This window comes from Chrysochloris asiatica, unplaced genomic scaffold (assembly GCF_000296735.1).
Source record: "Chrysochloris asiatica unplaced genomic scaffold, ChrAsi1.0 scaffold00258, whole genome shotgun sequence".
NCBI classification, from domain to species: Eukaryota; Metazoa; Chordata; class Mammalia; order Afrosoricida; family Chrysochloridae; genus Chrysochloris; species Chrysochloris asiatica.
Window position 1 is genome coordinate 3,879,593 of NW_006408776.1, and position 21,765 is coordinate 3,901,357.

Here is a 21,765-nt window from a genome sequence, read left to right on the forward strand (position 1 = left end):
GGGATGACATCAAAAACATCCTATCAAAAGACAGCAAAAAGGTCAATTAAATAGACAGGAAAGAAAGAGAAGACTCCACAATGGTTATCAAAAGAGACTCTGGCATTTGTTTGTGAGCATAGAGAAGGTAAAGTAAATGGAAAACATGAGGAACTAAAGGGCTGAATGCAAAATTTCAAAGGGCAGCTCAAGAAAACAAAGTATTAGAATGAAATGTGGAAACACTAGCAGCTATAAAAACCAAAGGGATGAACACTCTTAGTATTTCTCAAGCTGAAAAAAACTGAAGAAAAAATTTAAGCATCAACTTGTATTACTGCATATGGGCAAAACACTGAATGATGCAGAAAGCATCAAAAGAAGATAGAAGGAGTACACAGAACTACTGTACCAAAAAGAAATAGCTGATGTTCAACCATTTCAAGAGATAGCATATGATCCAGAAGAACAAGCTGCACTGAAGACACTGGTGAAAAAGAAACTTCCATAAATTGATGGAATAGAAATCAAGCTGATGCAGCTCTGGAGGAACTCACTCATTTATGCCAAGAAATATTGGAAAAGATACACATCTGTGCCCACTCCAAAGAAACATGATCCAACGGAATGCAGAAACCATCAAACAATATCATTAACATCACATGCAAGTAAGAATTTGCTGACGATAATTAAAAAATGGGTTGCACAGTACAGTGATAGCCAGAAATCCAAGCTGGATTTAGAAGGAGATGTGGAACTAGAGTTATCACTGGTGATGTCAGCTGAATCTTGGCTGAAAGCAGAGAATACCAGAAAGATGTTTATTTGTACTTTCTTGACTATGCAAAAGCTTTTTGACTGTGTGAAACATTACAAACTATGGATAACATTGAGAAGGATGGATATTAAAGAACACTTTATTGTTCTCATGAGGAACTTACACTGAGACCAAGAAAGAGGCAGTTATTACAACAGGTCAAGGGAACACAGAGTAGTTTAAAATCAGTAAAGATGTGCGCTAGGGTTGTATCCTTTCACCTTATTTATTCCATCTATATGCTAAACAAACAACACAAGATGCTGCATAAAACAGGAAGGATTATACGAAGAAGACTGAGACATCAAGACTGACGGAGCAATCTGCAATATGCAGATGATACAGCCTTGCTTGATGGAAGCGAAGAGGACTTAAAATACTTACAGGCGAAGATCAAAGATTGCAGCCTTCAGTGTGGATTACAACTCAATGTAAAGAAAACAAAAACTTTCACAAATGGACCAATAAATAACATGATAAACAGAGAAAAGATTGTGAGAGATGTCATTTTGTTCAGAATTACAATCAACACTAATGAGAGCAGCAGTTAATAAAATAAAGGATGAATTGCTTTAGGCAAATCTGCTGCATAAAACCTCTTTAAAGCATTCAAGAACAACAAAAAAAGTGTTCATTTAAGAACAAAGTTTTCAGTTATAGACTCTAAGGTATGCCTGACCCAAGCCATGGTATTTTAAATGTCTTTTATGCATGTGTAAGCTGGACAATGAATAAAGAAGACCATCGGTGCATTGAATTTTGGTGTTGGCAGAGAATATTAAAAGCACCATGATCTGCCAGAAAAACAAACAAATCTGTCTTGGGAGAGTCACAGCCAGAATGTTCCTTAGAAGACAGGATGGTGAGACTTTGTTTCTTATACTTTGGATATGTTATCAGGAGGAACCAGTTCCTGGAGAAGGACATCATGCTTGGTAAAATGAAAGGTCAGCAAAAACCAGGAGAAATTATATAGGACCACCCCTCCCCCCCCACACCCACACCCAAAGAGATGGACTGTGGACTGACGGCAATGGACTCAAATGTAACAAAAATTATGAGGGTGGATGGAGTAGGACACAGAACTGTTTTTCTGTTGTGCATAGGGTCACTACATGTCAGAAACGACTCACTGGCACTTAACAATAATATCAACTAATCAACTGTTTTATAAATATTGGGTCCAAAATAAGCAAGGTACAAAGTAGGATACATTGCAGTACGATGGGTATAATTTGTTGTTGTTGTTAAGTGCCACTGAGTCAGTTCTGACCTATAGCTACCCTGTATAGTGTTTCTGAGGAGTGGCTGGTGACCTTGAACCACCCATCTTGGGGTTCAAACTCTTGGTAGCCCAGCACATTAACCCACAGCACCACAGCAGGACTTCGTATGTTGCTAGAGTACTTATCAGCAATTTAAATTTGAAAAAGAAAACATTTTGCCAAATTTATTTTTCTGGATTTCTTTTTAATTTACTCTGCTGGATGATCAGAGAAGTGACTCACAGTGTTGGCCAAAGGTATTTTCCTCACTGCTTGCTATTTGCTTGTTTGTATACTTTACTGTGATTTGAGAAAATGTACATAGCAAATTCAGCTCCCATTTAACAATCTCTGTCCATATTATTCAATGACATTCGTTATATGTTCCACTTTCCTATTGTTTCCATCCTAGTTGTTCTCTAACTATGAAATGATATCAGTCGAGAATTTTACAACCCATGCTGAAAGGTTCCCTGTATCACTACGACACAGTAAGGAGGTAGAAAACACAAACCTGCAGACAGATACAAAAGCTTACACTTGCTTTCCTCCTCCGCCACGTACTGCCACTGGCTGACTGTTCTGGATAAAGGCCCCTCCTCCACGAATTGCGCCTGGATGAGTTGGAGAAGCTGCGGGATGCTGCCCAGGTCGAATAGGCTTAGCTAATATGAAAAACAAAAACTGACTTCAAAATAAAGCTGATCAACCCATGATAACAATACTCCCAAGGGCTCTTCTGTTTGCTCATGATAAATCTCCAAATGGATTTGCTTTTCTTTGCCTTTTTGTTTCTAAAAGAATTCCTTTTCGTCGGTCATAATCCCTTTCTCCAGGAACCTATATAATCCTTGTTGGCTGCTACTGACTCAGCCTAATTCATGGCAACCCCATTCATGGTAGTCCAGAGAAGTGCTCCACAGGGTTCTCTTGGCTGGGATCTTTAAAGAAGCAGATTGTCAAGCCACCTTCTTCTCTTCCCATTACGAGAACCACAGAGGAGGTTCCAACCTCAACCTTTACGCTAGCAACCAACAAAAAACTGCTTGTACCAGCCTAGCTTCTTAACCCCTAATACAGCTTGTCCCTAGGCCAATACTTCTTCTCAAGCATGAAATATTGCTGATGACTCATTTAAGATTCTCACTTTGCTTTAGCAACACAACCCTATATAATTTCTCCTATTCCTGACCAATCTTGTTTGTTTTGCTAGTTCTTATTTATCTTCCTTCTTGTCCTGTAAATGTGGTCATTCCTCAATTTTCTCTATTCTTTCAATAATGTCAATTTGGGGTTAAGCTATAAAACAAAGACTAAGAAATCTCTCCATGCCATCACATTATGACTGAACTAGATTATGTTTTCAATGAAATAAAAGCAGGTGTTAGTGTGCTTGTTCTACTAACCAATTTGGGCAGAATGTCCCCTTCTGGCCATATTCTTTGACCTGACTGCTTCCTTTATACGATCTACTTCTTGCTGATAGCGTTTGCGATCACGAGATGCATTTTCTTTGGCTTCTTTCAGTGCTGACTCCAAAGCTTTCACTCTTTCAGCTGTAGCTCTGAGTCGCTTTTCCAACTTAGGAAGCTCACAGCGAAGATCTGCATTATCACGCACCAACTAAAAGTACATTAAAAAATTTAACAAGATGAATTGAGAAAGTAGAAACATTTCACAATTACTCTTTATAGGGTAAGTAAAACAGCTACATTTTATAATTAGGGTTGTTTTCCATTTAGCTAATTTAATTTAGGCAGAAACATACAAGCCAGACATATATACCTGCACTTCTCTCAGACATATTTGTTGTTGTTATGTGCCGTGGAGTCGGTTCTGATTCATAGCGACCCTGAAAAGCATTTTTGAGGCTGTAAGTCTTTACGGGAGCAGAAAGCCTCATCTTTCTCTTGTGGAACAGCTAGTAGTTTCGAACTGCTTACCCTGAGGTTCACAGCCCGATTTGTAACCACTACGCTACCAGAGCTAATGGTATTTAATTTGTGCTTTTCTCTTACAAAGACTATAAGCTATAACACTAGTGCGAGGGTACTTTAGTTAAGACACTCATCTGGTAGAAAGGAATAATTTTAAACATAAACATAATCATAAATTTAGGAAACATTTAATACTTAATAATCGTATTTCTTGGAGTCCTGGTGTGGCGCTGTGGGCTAAAGCGTCAGACTGCAAAAGTCGTTTGAACTGTACGGTCAGTAGTTCAAGCTCACCAGCTGCTCCTTGGAAACCCTACACAGCGTCACTATGGGTCGGAATCGACTGGATGGCACATAACAAAAATCTTATTCTTGTACAGACATTAGGCATTAAATACAAAGATATAAAACAACTGAGTGTGTTATCAAACTTTTTTGTTAGGAATCTTACTCATCTATTATAAAAAGCAAGCAAAAACACAGTAAGCATTACTTTTTAAAAACCATAAATGATCTCATTATATATTTTACATGCTACAACATAAACAATTTACCTACTAGAAATGCAGTATTTACTTTGAGTTTTTATTACATATCAATACCCTTAGGAGTTGCTAGGTCCCTTACACTGCTGCTTTATAAATGAAGCTTTAGGACACAACAATGCCTCGGGGAAGATGCTCTTTATCACCTGTTTATGCACTTTAGTGAGTTGTTCAAGATTATTCTCAAGGAAGGAGATTTTTTGCTTTTGCGCAGCACTGCCTCCAGTGTCATCGGAATCGATCTCAGCACTCTGAGAAAAGGATGGAGACAAAGGTGACAAAAAAATCCACGCATGACAACTTCATGAAAAATGCTATTATAGCACAATGTTATTTGTATGTTTTGAGATTTCTATAAAGCAAACACAGGTGAGCTTTTGACGTCTGTTACATTACCTTTTTAACTCGGGTGGCCAGGTCCTGAACAAAAAGCTTCCGTAGGTTGTGTAAAGTCTGAAGTTCTTTTGCCTTGAATTAAGAAAAGGAGTATTTTAGGGATTCAGATTTCAAAACTAAGAAAGGGGTAAAATTCATAAAATGCTCCCCAGTTCTATTTATTTTAAGTTTTTCTTACCACTGTTTCTTCCAAACCTTTCAAGTCTTGTCTTGCTTGTTCTCGTCTGTCTTGCATAACTCTGAACAGTGAAAGAATACACGTGTTTTCAACTTTGATTCCATAGAATTTAGTTTTATTTAAACAGAAAGCTTGAATCAAATCCATTTTATCTAAAACTATCTGTTCTTAAATTTGAATCAATTAAAAAAGAAACACAAAAAACTATGCTGTTACAGTTATTAAGTACCATCAAGTCACTTCCGACTCATAGTAACCTTGTATAGGGTTTCTGAGCAATGGGGGATAGGTTTGAACCATCAACTTTGTGGTTCAAACTGATCTTGTGGTCCAGTGATTATCCTACAGTGCCATACCAGGCCTCAAAAAAGACTGACTATATATAGCGTAGTGGTTACGAATCGGGCTGCGAACCCTAAGGTCAGCAGTTCGAAAACTACCAGCTGCTCTGCGGGAGAAAGATGAGGCTTTCTACTCCCGTAAAGATTTACACCCTTGGAAACCCTGTACAGGGTCGTTATGGGTCGGAACCGACTCAACGGCACTTCACAACAACATATATACCCTTACTAAATTTGAAAACGGTAACTGGTGAACATTTCTGTTCAAAAGATTACGGCTTGAAAAAGATAAGGATTAAACAATCATGTTCTTTATGCAAAATCTAATAATCTTGTGTTTTAGGTTCATTTTTATGATGGAACCTGAAGGCCTAGAGTAAACACTGAAATAGCAAACAGGAATCTGAATCTTGACCATCAATGAAACATAAGGCCCTGCTTTCACTATAGTTCAGTAATATATTAGAAGTTTTTAGGTGTAAGTCAAACAGTCAGTTAAAGAAAATCATTCTTAAGCACATTACTGTTTTGGTGTAAATCAAACAAAGAAAAACACCACAGGGAACAGAAACAAATACTTTTGAATGATGATGCATGGAAGGGATCGTATTGCAATCATTGCAATGAAACAAAATACAACAGGATGAATGTAAAGCTGATATTCTCCCATGTAAACTATCACTCAATTCACAATAAAAACTTAAACAGAAAATCACTCTTTAACTAACATGAAGTAATAATTCAATAATAGTACCTGCAATCCTCTAAATGAGTTTTTATTTTTAAACTCTAGTTAAAACATGTACTCACGTAAGTTCATGCAGTTTCCTACTCTTTTCCTGATCCGTAGTTTTCAACTTCTCATGCTCGACTCTCAGACGTTCCTGCTCTAACATCATTTTCTGGTTTTGGCTAAAAAATAGGAATAACAAAATCACACCCCACATCAACATCAGTTTTATGAATATGAGAATTCAGTCAGAACTAGCTAGAGCAATAGTATTAAAGCAAATGGAGATTATAAGAAAAGAAGCCATCAGCAATATTTCAAATACAATTTCGAAACTCTTAACTTATATTCTCGTCTTTCAAATATCCAAGGCCTCTTGTCCCCTAGGAAAGTTCATGGAAAAATTCCACTGTCCTTTAAATCCGTACTGCCATCTTTTTGAAGCCCTCCACCCTGAATACAACAGGTTTTCAGTTTGCTTTAAAACCATGACTTTTATCCTTCTATGCCCTTCATCTCCCTAAATCCTTTCTCTAATTTCATTGTTGTTAAATGTTGCCAAGTTGGTTCCGACCCACAGGACCCTGTAATAGTGTTTTGGAGGAACAACTGGTGAGCCTTGTAGTTCAAACAGACTTTGCAGTTCAGCGCCACACCAGAACTTGGCTAGTTCCATTAATTACTACTACTACTAACACAAATGTCCCCAAAAATCCAAAACTTTAAATTCGGAATTTCCAAATGTTTGTCTAAGTTAGGGATTTCCTGAAAATCAATAAATAAAGATGAGCAAATGGTTTTAAGACTGGTTCAACTGAATTCAATTTCCTCCCCTTATATATTTAGATAAAAAGAGCTACGAAAACTTTTCAAAATTCCTTTTGAAAATTAGAAATTCTACACATAAATTGAAAATGTTGTATTTCCTAAGTTAAAAACTTCAATTTCAGTGAAAAACACAGGTTTCTAATAAGCACATACTTGCTCCCGTCAATAACCTAACTACAGTTGACCCTTGAACAATACAGGGTTAAGATCTCCCTGCACAGTAGGAGATCTGTATAAAGTGTAACTTCTGATTCCTCAAAAACTATCAACAAGCCTACTACTGACAGGAAGTCTCACCAGTAACATCAACAGCTGAATGCATTATATATATATATTGTACCCACATAAAAGCTATGTTTTTAATATGAGGTAAAAAAAGTATTTTGCAAAAACTGTAGAACTCCACGAATGCTAGGGTAGCTGTGGTGGAGGTGATGGTGTTAGTGTGCCATGGATTCGGTTCCGACTCATAGCGACCCTGTACAGGGTTTCTGACGCGGTAAATTTTTATGGGAGCAGGAAGCCTCATCTTTCTCCAGTGGATAGGCTGGTAGTTTCTAACTGTTGACCTGGAGGTTAGCAGCACAAACCATAATACTACGCTACTACAGCTCCTTAGGGATCGCTTACAAAATTATTCTTGTGTTTTTTTCTTTTTTAAATGGTCCTTATATTGGATACATTAGCATTGAAACGGCAGGCAAGTGCAGCAGCAGCAGACCTAAATCTAAAGTACATATATCCCCAGCAATTAATTCAGTCTTCTTGCACCGTCATGACTTTTCTGTTTCTTTGGAATACTTCCTGCAACATTAGTGGCGCTTCATATGAGTCCCATGGTTTTAATTCAAGGTTGACAATATTTCAGTAAACACAATGAAAAACACATGAGAACTGTAACTGCAAGAGATCCCTTTTTACTATAATACAGTTTACTAGCGAGACAAACTGTTCATTAGGATATGATTATCGTCACTCAGCGGTTTTTTGTTTTGTTTTGAAACCTGCATGCAAGTGGACCCCATTGTTTAAACTTGTGTTGTTCAAGGTTTATTATATATTTCCTCTTGTCTAAACGTCCAATTTTTCTGAATTAGTTTCTAAGTATCTCAGAGCAAGAAGAAACAAAAAGCGTAATACTCACTCTTGAAGATCAGTAATAAGTTTTTCTTTGGCCTCAACCTCGTCTCTTAGACTACTAATCTGTTTTTGATGAGTTTCTCTGTGGCTTTGAATCTGTTGTTCAACAGCTTGCTAAAATTATTGGAGGAAAAGGTGGTTAATTTAAACCAGACTAGACAAAATTAGTAAAAATTAGTTAGAGTCACTAGAATGTAATGTAACATCACACTTGCCTTCACTTCATTTGCAGTCTGAACCTTATTTAAATGCTCCTTTTCCATTTCATGAACTTTCTCTGTTTGGGTACAGAGAAAAAAAAGAGATAAAATAAGCCTTAAAATTCCTCATATAAAACAATGAGCAAATAAATGCGCAACTTTTGAGGAATATGTTCCTTAGTAGTACCTGACTTGAAATTGTCCAAATTCCACACACACAAAACTTTTTTTCATTTCAACTTCAATGTCATGTTGACTTAGCTATATCCTTTGTGTTAATAATTAAAGATTCTTTTATTTGCTTCATCCCAGAATAAAATGTGTTAAGGGCATGGTAAGAAAATGAGATAATTTTCTAAGTCTTCAATGGCTACACACACATGTGCACATAAAATACACACATTTCATAACATTGTGTGAAATTCCCAGGTTGATCACGCCATATTCAGACACAATTTCAAATGCTTCAAAGTCACATTAAAATGTAGGATTTGTTCACTATTCCAAGATATCCATATCCTAGTGTTCCCAGTATAAATGGTTTACTGCACTTAAAGTAAGAAAGAATATAACTATAGCTCATAAATATTTAGGAATTCATACCTTGTGCTCGAAGCTGGACTAGTTCTTCACTTAGGGAATCAACAGACTCCTCTAGCTGTCTTTTCTTTTGCTCCACATTTTGAAGGTATTCTGTCAATGATTTGATTTTTGCTTCATGCTTTGGGAGAGAAAATGTACTGTTATGAAGTAGGGGGGGAAAAATCTCATGCTCATATTTTATTAAAGAGTAAGTGAAATTAATTAAGTTCTATCAATATATTTAAGTGTAAATTTAGAAGTCTTCAGGGACCAGATTTACAACGTTCAGGGGTTTAATCAAAAATAAGGTTATCTGTATAGTTTACAAACTAAGACACCAAAGGCTGAAATATGAAATACTATTAATTAACTCCAGCTAACATTTCCCCTTCTCTTCTCTGATAATCTCTATCAACTCAAATCTGATAAACTCTAGTGCCCTGCAATTCTGTACAGCCTAGAATTTTTCTAAATTCTTTAGTTACATCAGGCACATCCTGTTAATAAAAGTCTATACTTAACATATATATAACAAATACTATCCAGTTAAATAATTGATGTTATATTATAATAAAGCTATGGAAAAAACCCTAAACTAACCTTTTAATAATCTTGTGACCAAAAATAACCCATAAAAGTTCTTTTTGGGAAAAATTTGCAATACAATTTATTTGTGCCTACTCAATAAATGAAGTTTGTTTTGTAACACATACTTGAGAGATACGAAGTTGGCATGCTGCTAACTCCTTTTCATTTTCTTCCATTTTTTTGTTGCTCTCCGTTTGTGTACTTTCTAACTGCTTGCAGCGTTTTACCATTGTTTTTACTTCTGATTTCATTTTGCTAATGTAGAGTCTTGCAACAGTAAACTCTTCATCTATCATGCCAGTTCCTTCAGGTTGCTGTGAGAAAAAAGTGAAATAAAAACTTAAAAGCCTAAAAATTATAGTGTACTTTCCCAGTGAGATTCTACAATCATGTTCCAAAATATATTTCAATATTACTCAATACTCATAAGGAGTCTGGAATTCTTTTTCTTTCCTTCAGTTACTGTTGTCAGTAATCACATATAATTATACAGAGCTTCATTTTTACGTTGTTTAGATTCTAAACTTAAAATAATAATGTTAACATTTACCTATAAGTAAAAAAATGTGGAAGTAAACATAAAAAGGAAAAAAAAAAAAAAAACCCTGATGAATTATACTTCTTCTCTTGGATTTCTTGACAGGATTTCAGTTGAAAATTCAATGTTAACTTTGTACATGTTAATACAACTTAAAATTTAACAATTAATAAGATGTTTAATTTGCAGTAAAATAATAGATAAACTGTGATCACTATATACCTGAACTTCCATGGATTTCAATACAAATTTCCAGTAAAATTTCCAGGGAAAGGCAAAAGACTCAGAACAGCTTAACATAACATGCTGTTGTTCTTAAGTGCTTTCGAGTCGTTTCCAACCCAAAACAACCCTGTATAGGGTTTCCAAGGAGTGACTGGTGAGCTTGAATCACCGACCTTGTAGTTCAAACAACTTTACAGTCAATCACATTAGCCCACAGCGCTACACCAACCAACAATGAATAATAAGGTTAGAGAACTGAGACTATCTGATTTACAGTTCTACATCAAGGCAAGAATCAAGAGTGTAATATCATGAAACAGACCAACAGAAAAGAACAGAAATAAACTCAAATAAATGCAGTCAACTGATCTTTAATAGCAAGGCAAAGACATTCCATGGAGAAAGGAAAGTTTTTGGAATAACTGTACATCCCTGTGCAAATACATGAATGCAAACACAGACCTTATGCCTTTCACAAAAATTAACACAAAATGGATCACAATCACAGACCTAAATGAAAATGAAAAACTACAATACTTCTAGAAGATAACAGAAAAGCTAGGTGACTTTGGGTTTCGTGATAAGTTTTTAGATAGAATCAAGTGAATAATCCATGAAAGACAAGACTGGTACACAGGCTTCTTTATGAATCACCAATTTTGCAGTGTTTATCCTAGAGTGACACCCAAAACACAAACAACACCAAAATTTTGGCAAGAATGTGGAGTGACAGAAACTCTCATTCACTACCTATGGTAATGCAGTTTCTTAGAAAGATCAACATACTTTTAGCCAAATGATCCAGCAGTTATGCTTGTAGGTATTTATTCAAAAGAGTTGGAAAACTGACATCCAAACAAAAACAAAAATGTTCTAACAATTTTATTAACAACTGCCAAAAACTGGATGCAAATAAAGATATTGTTGTTAAGTGCCACTGAGTTGGTTTCGACCAATAGTGTCCCTGTATTGGGTTTCCAAAGAACGCCTGGTGAGCTTGAACCACCAATCTTATAATTCAAACTAACTTTGCAGTCCAGCACACTAACCAAAACAAAGATGTAGCAATAGGTAAATGGATGAACAAACTATGAGGTATCCATATAATGGAATGTTATCCAGTGATAAAAAGAAAGGTGCTATCAACAAGCTATGAAAAGATACAGAGGAACCTTAGAGTGAAAAAACCAATCTGAAAAGGTTGGAATCATACAATCATACTTTATGATTCCAACTATATGACATTCTGGAAAATGTAAAACTACAGAGGTAGTAAAAAGATCAGTGATTGCCAAGAGCGGAGTAGGGATGAAGGAGATTAACAGAAACAGTACAGAGGATTTGTTAGGACAGTCTTCTTTCTCTAAGTTGTTTTTAAGTGCATGGATTCTATTCTGACTCATAGCCACCTTGTATAGCATTTCCAAGGAGCAGCTGGTGGGTTTAAACCGTCAACCTTGTGGTTCAGAGGTTACCCTACAGTCTCATCTTTCTCATGTGGAGCAGTTGGTAGATTCAAACTGCTTCCCTTAGGCTCCTTTGTAGGTTAGTTAGGGTTGTTGTTAAGCACTGTGGAGTCAGTTCTGACTCTTATTAACCCTGTATAGGGTTTCTGAAGAGCCGCTGGTAAGTTCAAACCGCCAACCTTATAGTTCAAAATGACCTTGCGGTCCGACCTGCCCTTAATCCTACTGCACCACACCAGGGGGCTCTTCTCTCTCTCTATATATATATTGTTGTTGTTAAGTGCGGATGAGTAGATTCCGACCCATTGTGACCTGAGGAGCAGCTGGTGAGCTTGAACCACCAACTTTGCAGTTCAAATGGCTTTGCAGTCTGGCGCATTAACCCACCTAACTCTTTATCTATATACGGTAGTGGTGATGATTATGTGCTGAGAAGTCGGTTCTGACTCACAGTAATCCTGGATGGGGCTTCCAAGGCTGTAAATATATATGGGAGCCGAAAATCTCATCTTTCTTCTGAGGAATAGCTGGAAGATTCAAACTGGTGACCTTGCAGTTAGCAGCCCAACTTGTAACCCACAACACACTACAAGAGGGCTCTCATGCTCTCTACATAAAAACTTTTATTGTAAGTTGAGCCAAGATCATCAGTTTTGACATTCAACAAATCATATACTTTGTTTCATCTCAATGATTACTCCCCACCACATAACAATAATTTTCCTACTTTCCCTCCCTGGGGTTCTTGGTCTTGCATTCCACTCTTCTTCCTAACCCCTCTAAACTTTCTCCTTAGGTAAATGTTGCTCTTTTGATCTTGAATGGCTAACCATTTCAATGGTGAGCTTATCTTACCAGTGTTGACCACTGCTTAGCTGAAAACTGGCCAACACAAATTGAGCTCCTTTCCAGAGCTGAAGAGTAGCCAAGGGCCATAGTCTTAGGTTCCTCAAGTTTCTTTCTGACCAGTACGTTCAGTCTTTTTTTTTTTTTTTAAAGTCAGAGTTTTGTCCCACTCTATGTGGGACCTTCTAATGAGATCATTTGTAGAGATATTTTTTTATATGATACTGTAATGATGTATAAACGACCCTAAGCATTTGTCAAAATCTACAGAACTTTGCAACATAAAGAGAAAATTAACCCAATATAAAAACAAAAAATTAAGCAGCATTCAATCAGTGCTTACTGATGATGTTAATTGGAAAAGAATTATGTTGGTTTGATTAACATACTGAGATGGACAATTTTTCTTTTCTAACAATTTTAAGAAACTATTTGCAAGGTTGATATGTCTCTTAAGTGCTATATGATAATGGACTCCTGGTCAACAGTGGACAGCGAACCATAAGGTTGGCAGTTCAAACACATTAGCTGCTCCTCAAAAACTCTTACAGGGTAGCTATGAGTCAAAACCAACTCAACAGCACTTAACAACAAGATAGTGAAAAAAGGAAATCAGGAGTCAGAAGAATTATACTGTGTCACTCGTTCTGCCACTATACACCATAGGTATATTCAACAACACATTTCTAGAATTCAGTGACATGAAGTAAATCTACTTTCGAAACTCAGAACAGTCCCACTTATTTCTACTTTTTTTATCACTTCATCAGAAATAGGTTAAGGGAGAATGTTCAGACTGATGGTGAAGAGTGAGCAAGTCAAGTTCCAAGTGTTTAGCAGGAATCCCTTTCCTTTGTTTCACTAAGATGATGCAACATTAACAATTCTTGCTTCCACTGACAGACAGCAGTCTTGATAAACCTTCAGTCTATAGAAGCAATGTGTGCTCTATATTGAAAACTTTGTGCTTACATATCTATCAGTATCCTTAAAAGAGAGCATTCCTCACTACTGCTACATGTTTAAAATGTTTCATACTAAAAATAATTAACAACGCTCATATTTTAATTTTATTCATTTATCAATCAGTTTACTCTCTGATCTTACCATCAAGCACACACTTTCATGTATAACAACTTATTAACATCAACTCTTTATGTAGTAGAGGAAAGAGCCAGGCATGCAGCTTAATAAATGTTATTAACTGAATACGTTTACTTGAGCATTCCTTATTCACTCTTTATTTATTTACAACAGCGGTAATATCATCTACCACACATGAAAAGAGCTTTGTGAAAAACAAATTGTAAACAAAGTATGACTTATGTACAGATTAACCAGAATCAATATTCGGTTACTTACCTTCACATCATTATTTCCTACAGCAATTCCTATTTCTGCAAGATCTTTTAGTAAAGATGCCATCATCTCAGTTGCTCGTTTTTTCTGGTGGTTGGTCATTTCCTTAAGTTTCTGAAGTTCAGCATCTATACTTGCTAAAGTTGCCTAACAGAACCACAAAAAACAAAAGTTCAGTTAAATCTATGAAATAAAAACTCAATTCAAATATTTATTGAAGTGGGACACTCACCTTTCAGTTATTGCTGTATTTTGGCTACCTGTGCGATGGCTACCATCTTTTTTAATGTACTTCCTATTTCTATATACTTCGACGCTGAAATGAATCCCCCAAATGATAATTATTATTTCTGATACTATGTTAGAAGCAAGTATTTAGGAACTACTGATGAAGTAATATTGTTCACTGACTTTAATTACTATAAATAATACAGTAATAGCTGTTGTAATCAGCAAGAAGTCATGAAAATTTTCAAAAAGCTAACCCACTTTGACCCATTTAAAAAATGATTCACTGTATCTCAAATCAGATATTGCATTTTTTTAATGCAACGTCCTGACTTTTCATTAGGATCTTTTAATGAAAATGTCATAATCTCAACTGCTTGCTTTTTCTAAGTGTACTTAGGTGGTTTCTAAGTATCACTGGAGTGTGTATGTTCACCCACTTTAACTTAAAACATACCGGTTACCGTGCCAATCTCATTAATCTAACCGTCTTTCTCCATAAATCATCAGACATATAAAAAGATACTGAAGATAGGGGTTCACTATATTGACAGTTCTGCTACTACGGATTGACTTCAACTTCACAACTTAGGTAATACTGATAAGGAGTCTAAATCTAGCTCCTGACTTCTAAACATGAAGTTGTATATTAACAACAATAGAATTGTAAGAAAATGCATCCATGGTGATGTTGAAAGTTTAACAGCTACAATCATAGCTATAAGTATCATTTTTTGGCATCACTGTTACAGGTTAGTAATTCTTGACCTACAGAGGTAACAAAAAACCCCAGAAGACCTTACTATATTGTGTCAGGTTAGCACTGTTCCAATTGTTGGGAATGTAAGAATAACTGATACAAGCTATATGAAGTTATGTATCTTTATGACTACTCTAAGTAATTTCTTAACTGACTAAATATAAATACCATTTTATTAATTTTATACTTCTTATAGTTTGAATAACCATGTAATAGCTTTACTGAGTAACTAGAACTTTAAATTTTTTTCTTTAACATTAGAATTAGCAGGTACCTTTTAAAAATAAGTTTTAAATTACAGATTAATAGACCTTTAGGAAATAAAATGGTAATTCTCTTTGGCTTTATATACCTGAGCCCATTAAGAATTGACTGTATCAGTTTTGGGTTTATTTATATATAAGCAATCCAAGCAGTTTTAAAATTAAAAAAATACTTATATTAAGAAACCAAACTACATCCTACCGATTTCTGATTTAGTTCATCACTAAGCAATTCATATTCCTTAGTTTTATCTTCAACTTCCTGAGACTTTTGATCATAATTAACAGCAAGTTCTTCTAAGGCCTGTAAAACTTCTTTTACTTCTTCTTTAGAGGCATCGTTTTCTGCTTGAAGGCGATTCAGCTCAGCTTGCATGTTATCTTGATCTCTTCTAGTAGATGCTAGAAGCTACACAAAAGAGTGAAATACTTTTCAATCAAAATAAATATATGGGGTTGGTGTTTTGTTTTTAAAGAACATCTATTTATGGATGCAGTTGCTCAAAATTCCAATTGAAATGAAAGGATTCTTCATATCAAGGATAAAACTTGTTTCCTCAGTGCACTGGACTGGGGTTGATAGGGACAAGCATTTTAGACACTGGCTATCAAAAAGGGGGGCTATAAAGGCACGAAGATTTGGATGGTTTACAAGCTTTCCTGAGTGGGCTTAGTTTCAGAATGAGGAGGGTAAGGCAGAATTCCCACTGACTAGCTTTCCTCTTTTCCAGATCGATCTGGTAGTGAAAAGAGATGGAGGAAGATGGTGATGGGATTTTATGATTCAACTGTGAGTGATTTTTAGTACGATTAATTACAACTGTAATTACAGAAGATGTGTAACTAAAAGGAGGGAGCAGGAATCTTTCAATTCAGGAACAAGACTACCAGATCCTGGACTATCAAGAAGGAAGAACATTAGTGGAGTGTGAGATCCTACAAAGAAAAGCGGCTACAGCAGAGATGGGGGCAGAGGCGATGGCATCGGGAGATAGAGCAGCTGCAGGCTTGCAAAATGTGCCCTTTGGACATATAAATGAATATGTATTTTTTGCTTTTATGTGTACACCAAATACTTGTTGATTTGTGAAAAACAAGATGCAAAAGAGAAGTCACAGGGAGGAAGCAGGATAATTGTTGGTACAGGGAGGGGATTATAATTACTGAGATGAAACAAAATGTATGACTAGTTGAAAGTAAAGCTGATAGTCTTGTCTGGTAACCTTCACTCAATTCATAATAAAAAGTTTAAAAAAAAAGAGAAGAACATTTATTTCCTTCACAAAGGTAGATTTTCTTAAGTATAGCAACACTCACTTATTCCACAGAGTCACTGAATGTCTACTATGTGCAGGTACTGCATTAGGCACTGAGAAATTAAGGGAAATCAAATTAAGACTTTGCCTTTGAAAAACCTAGTAGTCAAAGAAGAAAAAAGTTAACATTAAGTCAGTTTGACTCATGTAAACACTACATGTGTTTGTGTCATAGAAGAATCGCTCCACAGAATTTTCAATTTTTTAAAAAAGCAGACCACCAGACCTGTCTACTAAGACCTCTCTGGTGGACTCAAACTCCTGATCTTTCAGTTAGCATCCAAGCACATTAACTGTTTGCACCACCCAGGGACTGAGGTAGATAAGACACAAGTACATAACTAAAATGTGAGATGAAATATAAGAGCTACAAGAAAGGGAGATAGATCATTCTGGGATGTCAATATTCACGAAGAAGATGAGCAGGATAGGTATGATTTAGCGATGCACAAATTATATAATAAAGTTGTGAGTTCATGAATAGTGTGCACAGAAATAAGAAAGTAAATAGGATATTTTAAGATTTCTTTGGGTAGCATGGTGGAGGAAGGGGCATTTGAACTGTGCTTCAGGAAAACATAGCATCAAGCACGTAAAGTTTCTACTGTAAGGTGGAAAACTAGTCAAAAAACCCAGTTAGAATACTGCAATCTTTCAAGGTCAATGGCTTCTAAGTAAGAGCATGTGGAAATGTGTACAGGTGCCAAAGAAGGGAAGGAATACTAATGGCATTAATTGTAAAATTAGACAAGAGACCAGAGATGTTAAATGTCCTTTAAATCACAAGGCAGAACATAACAAGGAATCATTCAACTCAAAATGTTAAAGCGCTCTTTTGAGAAACAATGGTATAGTTGAAATAATCATAAGATGATCTGACCAGAATAAATAATGACTGATCAGAGAGGTTTGATGGATTACTCTTTATTTAATCTATATGGCCTTTGTCAAAAAACAAAACAACAAAAAAAAATCTTAAATAAAGGATCATTTTCCAATCGTCTCCCTGCTATGCCAGGTGAAATAAAACGAAGAGTCCAAATTAGGTGATAGAGAAATGAAGAACTAAAATGAAAAGTTAAGATGACAGAAACTGAACAGCAGACTGATGTAGGCATAAAGGGTAAAGAAGGAGTAAAAAATTATTCACATGACACTGGGAGCATGGTGGCTTCATATGGTAAGCACTTGACTATGAACCACAAGGTCTATAGTTCCACCCTGCAATCTGTTTCTCGGGGAAAAAAGATGATGCTTTCTGCTCCCGTGAGGATTTAAAATGCCTTGGAAATCCCGTACACGGCCACTATGAGATAGAACCAATTTAAAGGCACTTGACAATTCACATGCCATGTTCACATAACCAGAGTCATACCCAGAATTTATAATTATTAATGTCAAAGGAAATGGGTTTAGACACCCAACATTTTAATATTCAATGCTCTTAGAACTACATTTGTGTGTTGGAAGTGAATGCGTGAGAATGAAAAATTGTGTTTCTTAATATTTCTTCTTATCTCTGCGCGTTAATACTTTGCACTGAGGGGAAAATAGTCTAGGAAATAGTCTGGCTCTGCTGTTTATCTTCCCCATAAGACTAAAAAGAGATGTCTTGGGAGAATAAGTTGATAAATAACATTGTACTTCAAAGCAAGAAAAGTAAAAGACATAATGCTATCGAGTCAGTTCCAACATATAGCAACCATGTATAGGGTTTCTAAGGAGTGGCTGGTGAGCTTGAACCGCAAACCTAGTGGTTCAATCTGACCTTGCAGTCCAACGCATTAACAAAAAAAGTCCTCTTCTCCTTCCATGGGTATGGAATGCAAATTAAAAAAAAAAATCTTAAAGAGGAAGTTAATCTGATTTGATACACATAATGTACTTCTAATGAAGTATTTACAATCAAGCAAGTGCACATTCAAAAGAATATAAAATATACTCTAGTATATTCTGAGATCTGTAGATTCTTTGATCATTTACATATTTATATGCTATGGTCGAACTATTAAACTTTTCTGGAAGCAGTATGAAAGGTATTCAACTTGCCTCTTCCTGATCCAACATTTGTGTCTTCAGTTTCTCTACCAACTGGCTTTGCTGATTAATTTCTTCATCCTAGAATTTTAAAGTATCCAGTTAATAAAATCACTCACAACCTGGTTCTAATGTTTCCAAATAAAAGCAGTAAATTCGACAAGAACAGAATTCAAATCAATCAAATGAGAATTAAAGTTTTTATTTTTTGCACGTTATTCTTTTTCTAATAGATCAGTACAGCCCAAAATATTTCAAAATCATTTCTCTAAATGCAGTATAGTTTATTTTGATCTCTTTTCTTGAGATAAGGTTGAAATTGAATTTCTTTCAAATGTCAACAAATTCAACTTATACTTATGTAACAAAAATATATTTAAGAGAACTACTCATGAAGTAATTTAAATGCTAAAATAAAAACATGCTTAAAGGAATAACGGCCCTCTAATGATCTAATGATCTTAATATTCTAAAACAAAACATTACATGAATAATACCTACTTTGTCATCAAGTTGTTTGTATAATTTTGCAATTTCTTCTTCACACTTTCTTCTTTCAGCATCAGTAAAGTTTCCAGTAACTCCAATTGTGGCTGCTGGTTTATCATTGGTAATAGTAACATCCTTATCCACTGTGAAAGCTTCCAAGTTGGCTTTCTCTTTGTCGAACTGTTCATCAACAGGCACTGTCTCTCCTAAAATAAGAGAACAGAAATCATGTCTAAAACTCATTCCAATTATTTTAGCAACTCTTAACAACTTTCCTATCTGCCCAGCTTCTGAGGTTTGAAACCTTTGAGCCCCTCAATCTTCTAATCCCAGTCACCAAATCTTGTGGCACGGCAGGATAATGCACAGGACCACAACATCGGTTTGAACTGTAAGGTCAGCAGTTTAAATCAACTAGCTGCTCCAGAGGAGAATGACGAAGCCTCAGCAATCCTACACAGGGTTGCTATGAGTTAGAACTAACTAGATGGAACACAACCACCACCACCCCCCACTCTAACTTATGAGTCCTGTTATGATGCTGTAGGATAAGCAATAAACAGCCACTCACTATGCAAGGTGGCTGAGTCAAAAATGACTTGATGGCACTTAACAACACTTACGTTACCTTGCTAGCTCATGACATCTATATATAGCTTCCAAGTTGGCCTCTATGCCTCCATATTTATTATCTTAAGTCATTTCAGAACTTAAAATGTTTTATTTGTTTTTATGTAATGGTATGTAAGTGCTTAAAAGGAGTTCTAGCATGGTACTACAGGATATTGTACTGGACCCTCAAGGTTGGTTTGAACCGCAAGGTCGGCAGAGTTCAAATTTACCAGCCACTCCTGAGAAACCCTATACCACAGGGTGGCCATGAGCCAGAACAGTCCCGATGGCACTTAACATCAACAAGTACGAGTGGATGCTTCGTTGTTTTTATTTATATCCACATCAGAATCTCAAATTTATAAAATAGCTTTAAATCTGTACTCAACAAACTTAAACAAACAGGTAAGCCATTACCATTACGCCATCGGTTGAGCTCATTTTCAAGCCACTGAATGGTGTTCCGCAGGGTCTTATTTTTTTCTTTTTCTTTTTCATATTTCTTTTTCCATTGTTCTGCAGTTAATTCTACATTGACACAAACTGTATTCTTAATTGTTTTGGCCCTAAAAAAATTGGAAAGAAAAAGAACAAAAGAGTGTGACTAAAAGCAATTGTTTTTAATTGATACTTTCATCTCCACATATATTCCCTCTTGCCCAGGTATCTTGTAAGATTAAAAACTGAAAACTATATAATCTGTATAGTGTTGACTTATAACTCAATGAATATGGGTTAGTCCCAACTAACCAACTGAAAAAATAAAAAATCAACCACCAATGAAGTAAAAAAGAAGAGCTACTATTTCCCCCATTTATTTATAAGGCTGAGTTACAAAATCATTGTTGAAGGTCAAAGATAAGATTTCTGTAGTCTAATCATTTCATATTATTGGAACCTATGGATTAATGAGCTGAACTGTAAGGTCAGTTTGAACCACGAAGGTCAGAGGTTGAAGCTCAACAGCCGCTCCTCAGAACCCCACACAGCACTGCTATGAGTGGGAACCAACTTGACAACAACAACATCACAGTATATCAACAGGTTTAATGTAAGATTTTATTTAAGCTTTTATTTTCTGATTCAAATGCTTATTTTATTTAGGAATTAAAGCTTCTCCCATAAATTTGACTAAAATAATATTTGACTTTAATGTGTACCTGATTTAATTTAAATCCAAGTTACCTAATAAATGAACCTTGTTTGTATTAACGGTTTCTCAGTTTAAAGGAATATGCTTATTAGCACATTCATGATAATGTACTAATTTGAATATTGGTTACCTAGTATTGAATTATATTCGACATTTTCTTAGATTTAATAAAAGACCTGCCCACATTGAGGATTTGTACTTTTCAAACAACAAACCTTTGACCAAACAGGAGTGTAGACTTTGTTTCAGACTCATTGTATGATGATGGAGAGCAGCAAATTACAATAGTGGTTCTACAGTTGCCACCCAATGAATCTTGAAGGATCCTTGTCATTTTACTATCTCGATATGGAACATAAGTCTATAGACAAAAAAGAAAACAAAGAACACTGAAGGGCTTCTATTTAATTTACTTTGTTACATACAGGAGCTACCTTCAATAAAGCAAATTCAGTTATTTCAACTGCTTAACTGTAAGACAGGAACTAGGATATGCACATCGTAAAAAAAAAAACCCATGGCCATCGAGTTGATTCCAACTCATAATGAGACTGTAAGACAGAGTAGAATTGTCTCCACCAGGTTTCCAAGGCTGTAAATATCTGTGGAAGCAGACTGCCAAGTCTGGCCCCACGTGGAGCAGCTGGTGGGTTCAAACTGCTGACCTTCTGGTTGGTAGTCAAGTGCTTTAATCACCTATCACCACACCACCATGGGTCCTTATATAATACTATAAATATTATAAATCACATTTCTAAAAGACAACTATTTTATATATACTGATTCAAGCCAATAAATCTTTCTCTTTCCTTTTCATACATGCACTCTTCCTTCCATCTCTCAGACTGCCAAAGACTTCTGGTTCCCAATACTGTCCTTAAGTTGAATTTGTCAGTATTTGCTGTCAGTTACAAATCAGGCTGTGAACCTTAAGGTCAGCAGTTCGA

At 35.8% G+C, this 21,765-nt stretch overlaps 1 protein-coding gene across 1 annotated transcript in view; it reads right to left on the reverse strand.

Annotated features, from left to right (window-relative positions):
• Window positions 1–2,595: 2,595 nt before the first annotated feature.
• KIF5B (kinesin family member 5B) overlaps window positions 2,596–21,765 on the reverse strand; it is a 42,906-nt gene continuing 23,736 nt past the window's right edge. The window contains exons 10-25 of the mRNA XM_006874036.1: window positions 21,034–21,179; window positions 20,083–20,231; window positions 19,066–19,259; window positions 18,577–18,645; window positions 15,414–15,620; window positions 13,964–14,107; window positions 9,652–9,840; window positions 8,960–9,077; window positions 8,372–8,433; window positions 8,161–8,270; window positions 6,269–6,370; window positions 5,118–5,178; window positions 4,940–5,011; window positions 4,690–4,794; window positions 3,468–3,684; window positions 2,596–2,726 (exon numbers count right to left, since the gene is read on the reverse strand). Coding sequence (XP_006874098.1) covers window positions 2,596–2,726; window positions 3,468–3,684; window positions 4,690–4,794; window positions 4,940–5,011; window positions 5,118–5,178; window positions 6,269–6,370; window positions 8,161–8,270; window positions 8,372–8,433; window positions 8,960–9,077; window positions 9,652–9,840; window positions 13,964–14,107; window positions 15,414–15,620; window positions 18,577–18,645; window positions 19,066–19,259; window positions 20,083–20,231; window positions 21,034–21,179 — 2,076 coding nt within the window. The remainder of the gene's footprint in view (window positions 2,727–3,467; window positions 3,685–4,689; window positions 4,795–4,939; window positions 5,012–5,117; window positions 5,179–6,268; window positions 6,371–8,160; window positions 8,271–8,371; window positions 8,434–8,959; window positions 9,078–9,651; window positions 9,841–13,963; window positions 14,108–15,413; window positions 15,621–18,576; window positions 18,646–19,065; window positions 19,260–20,082; window positions 20,232–21,033; window positions 21,180–21,765) is intronic.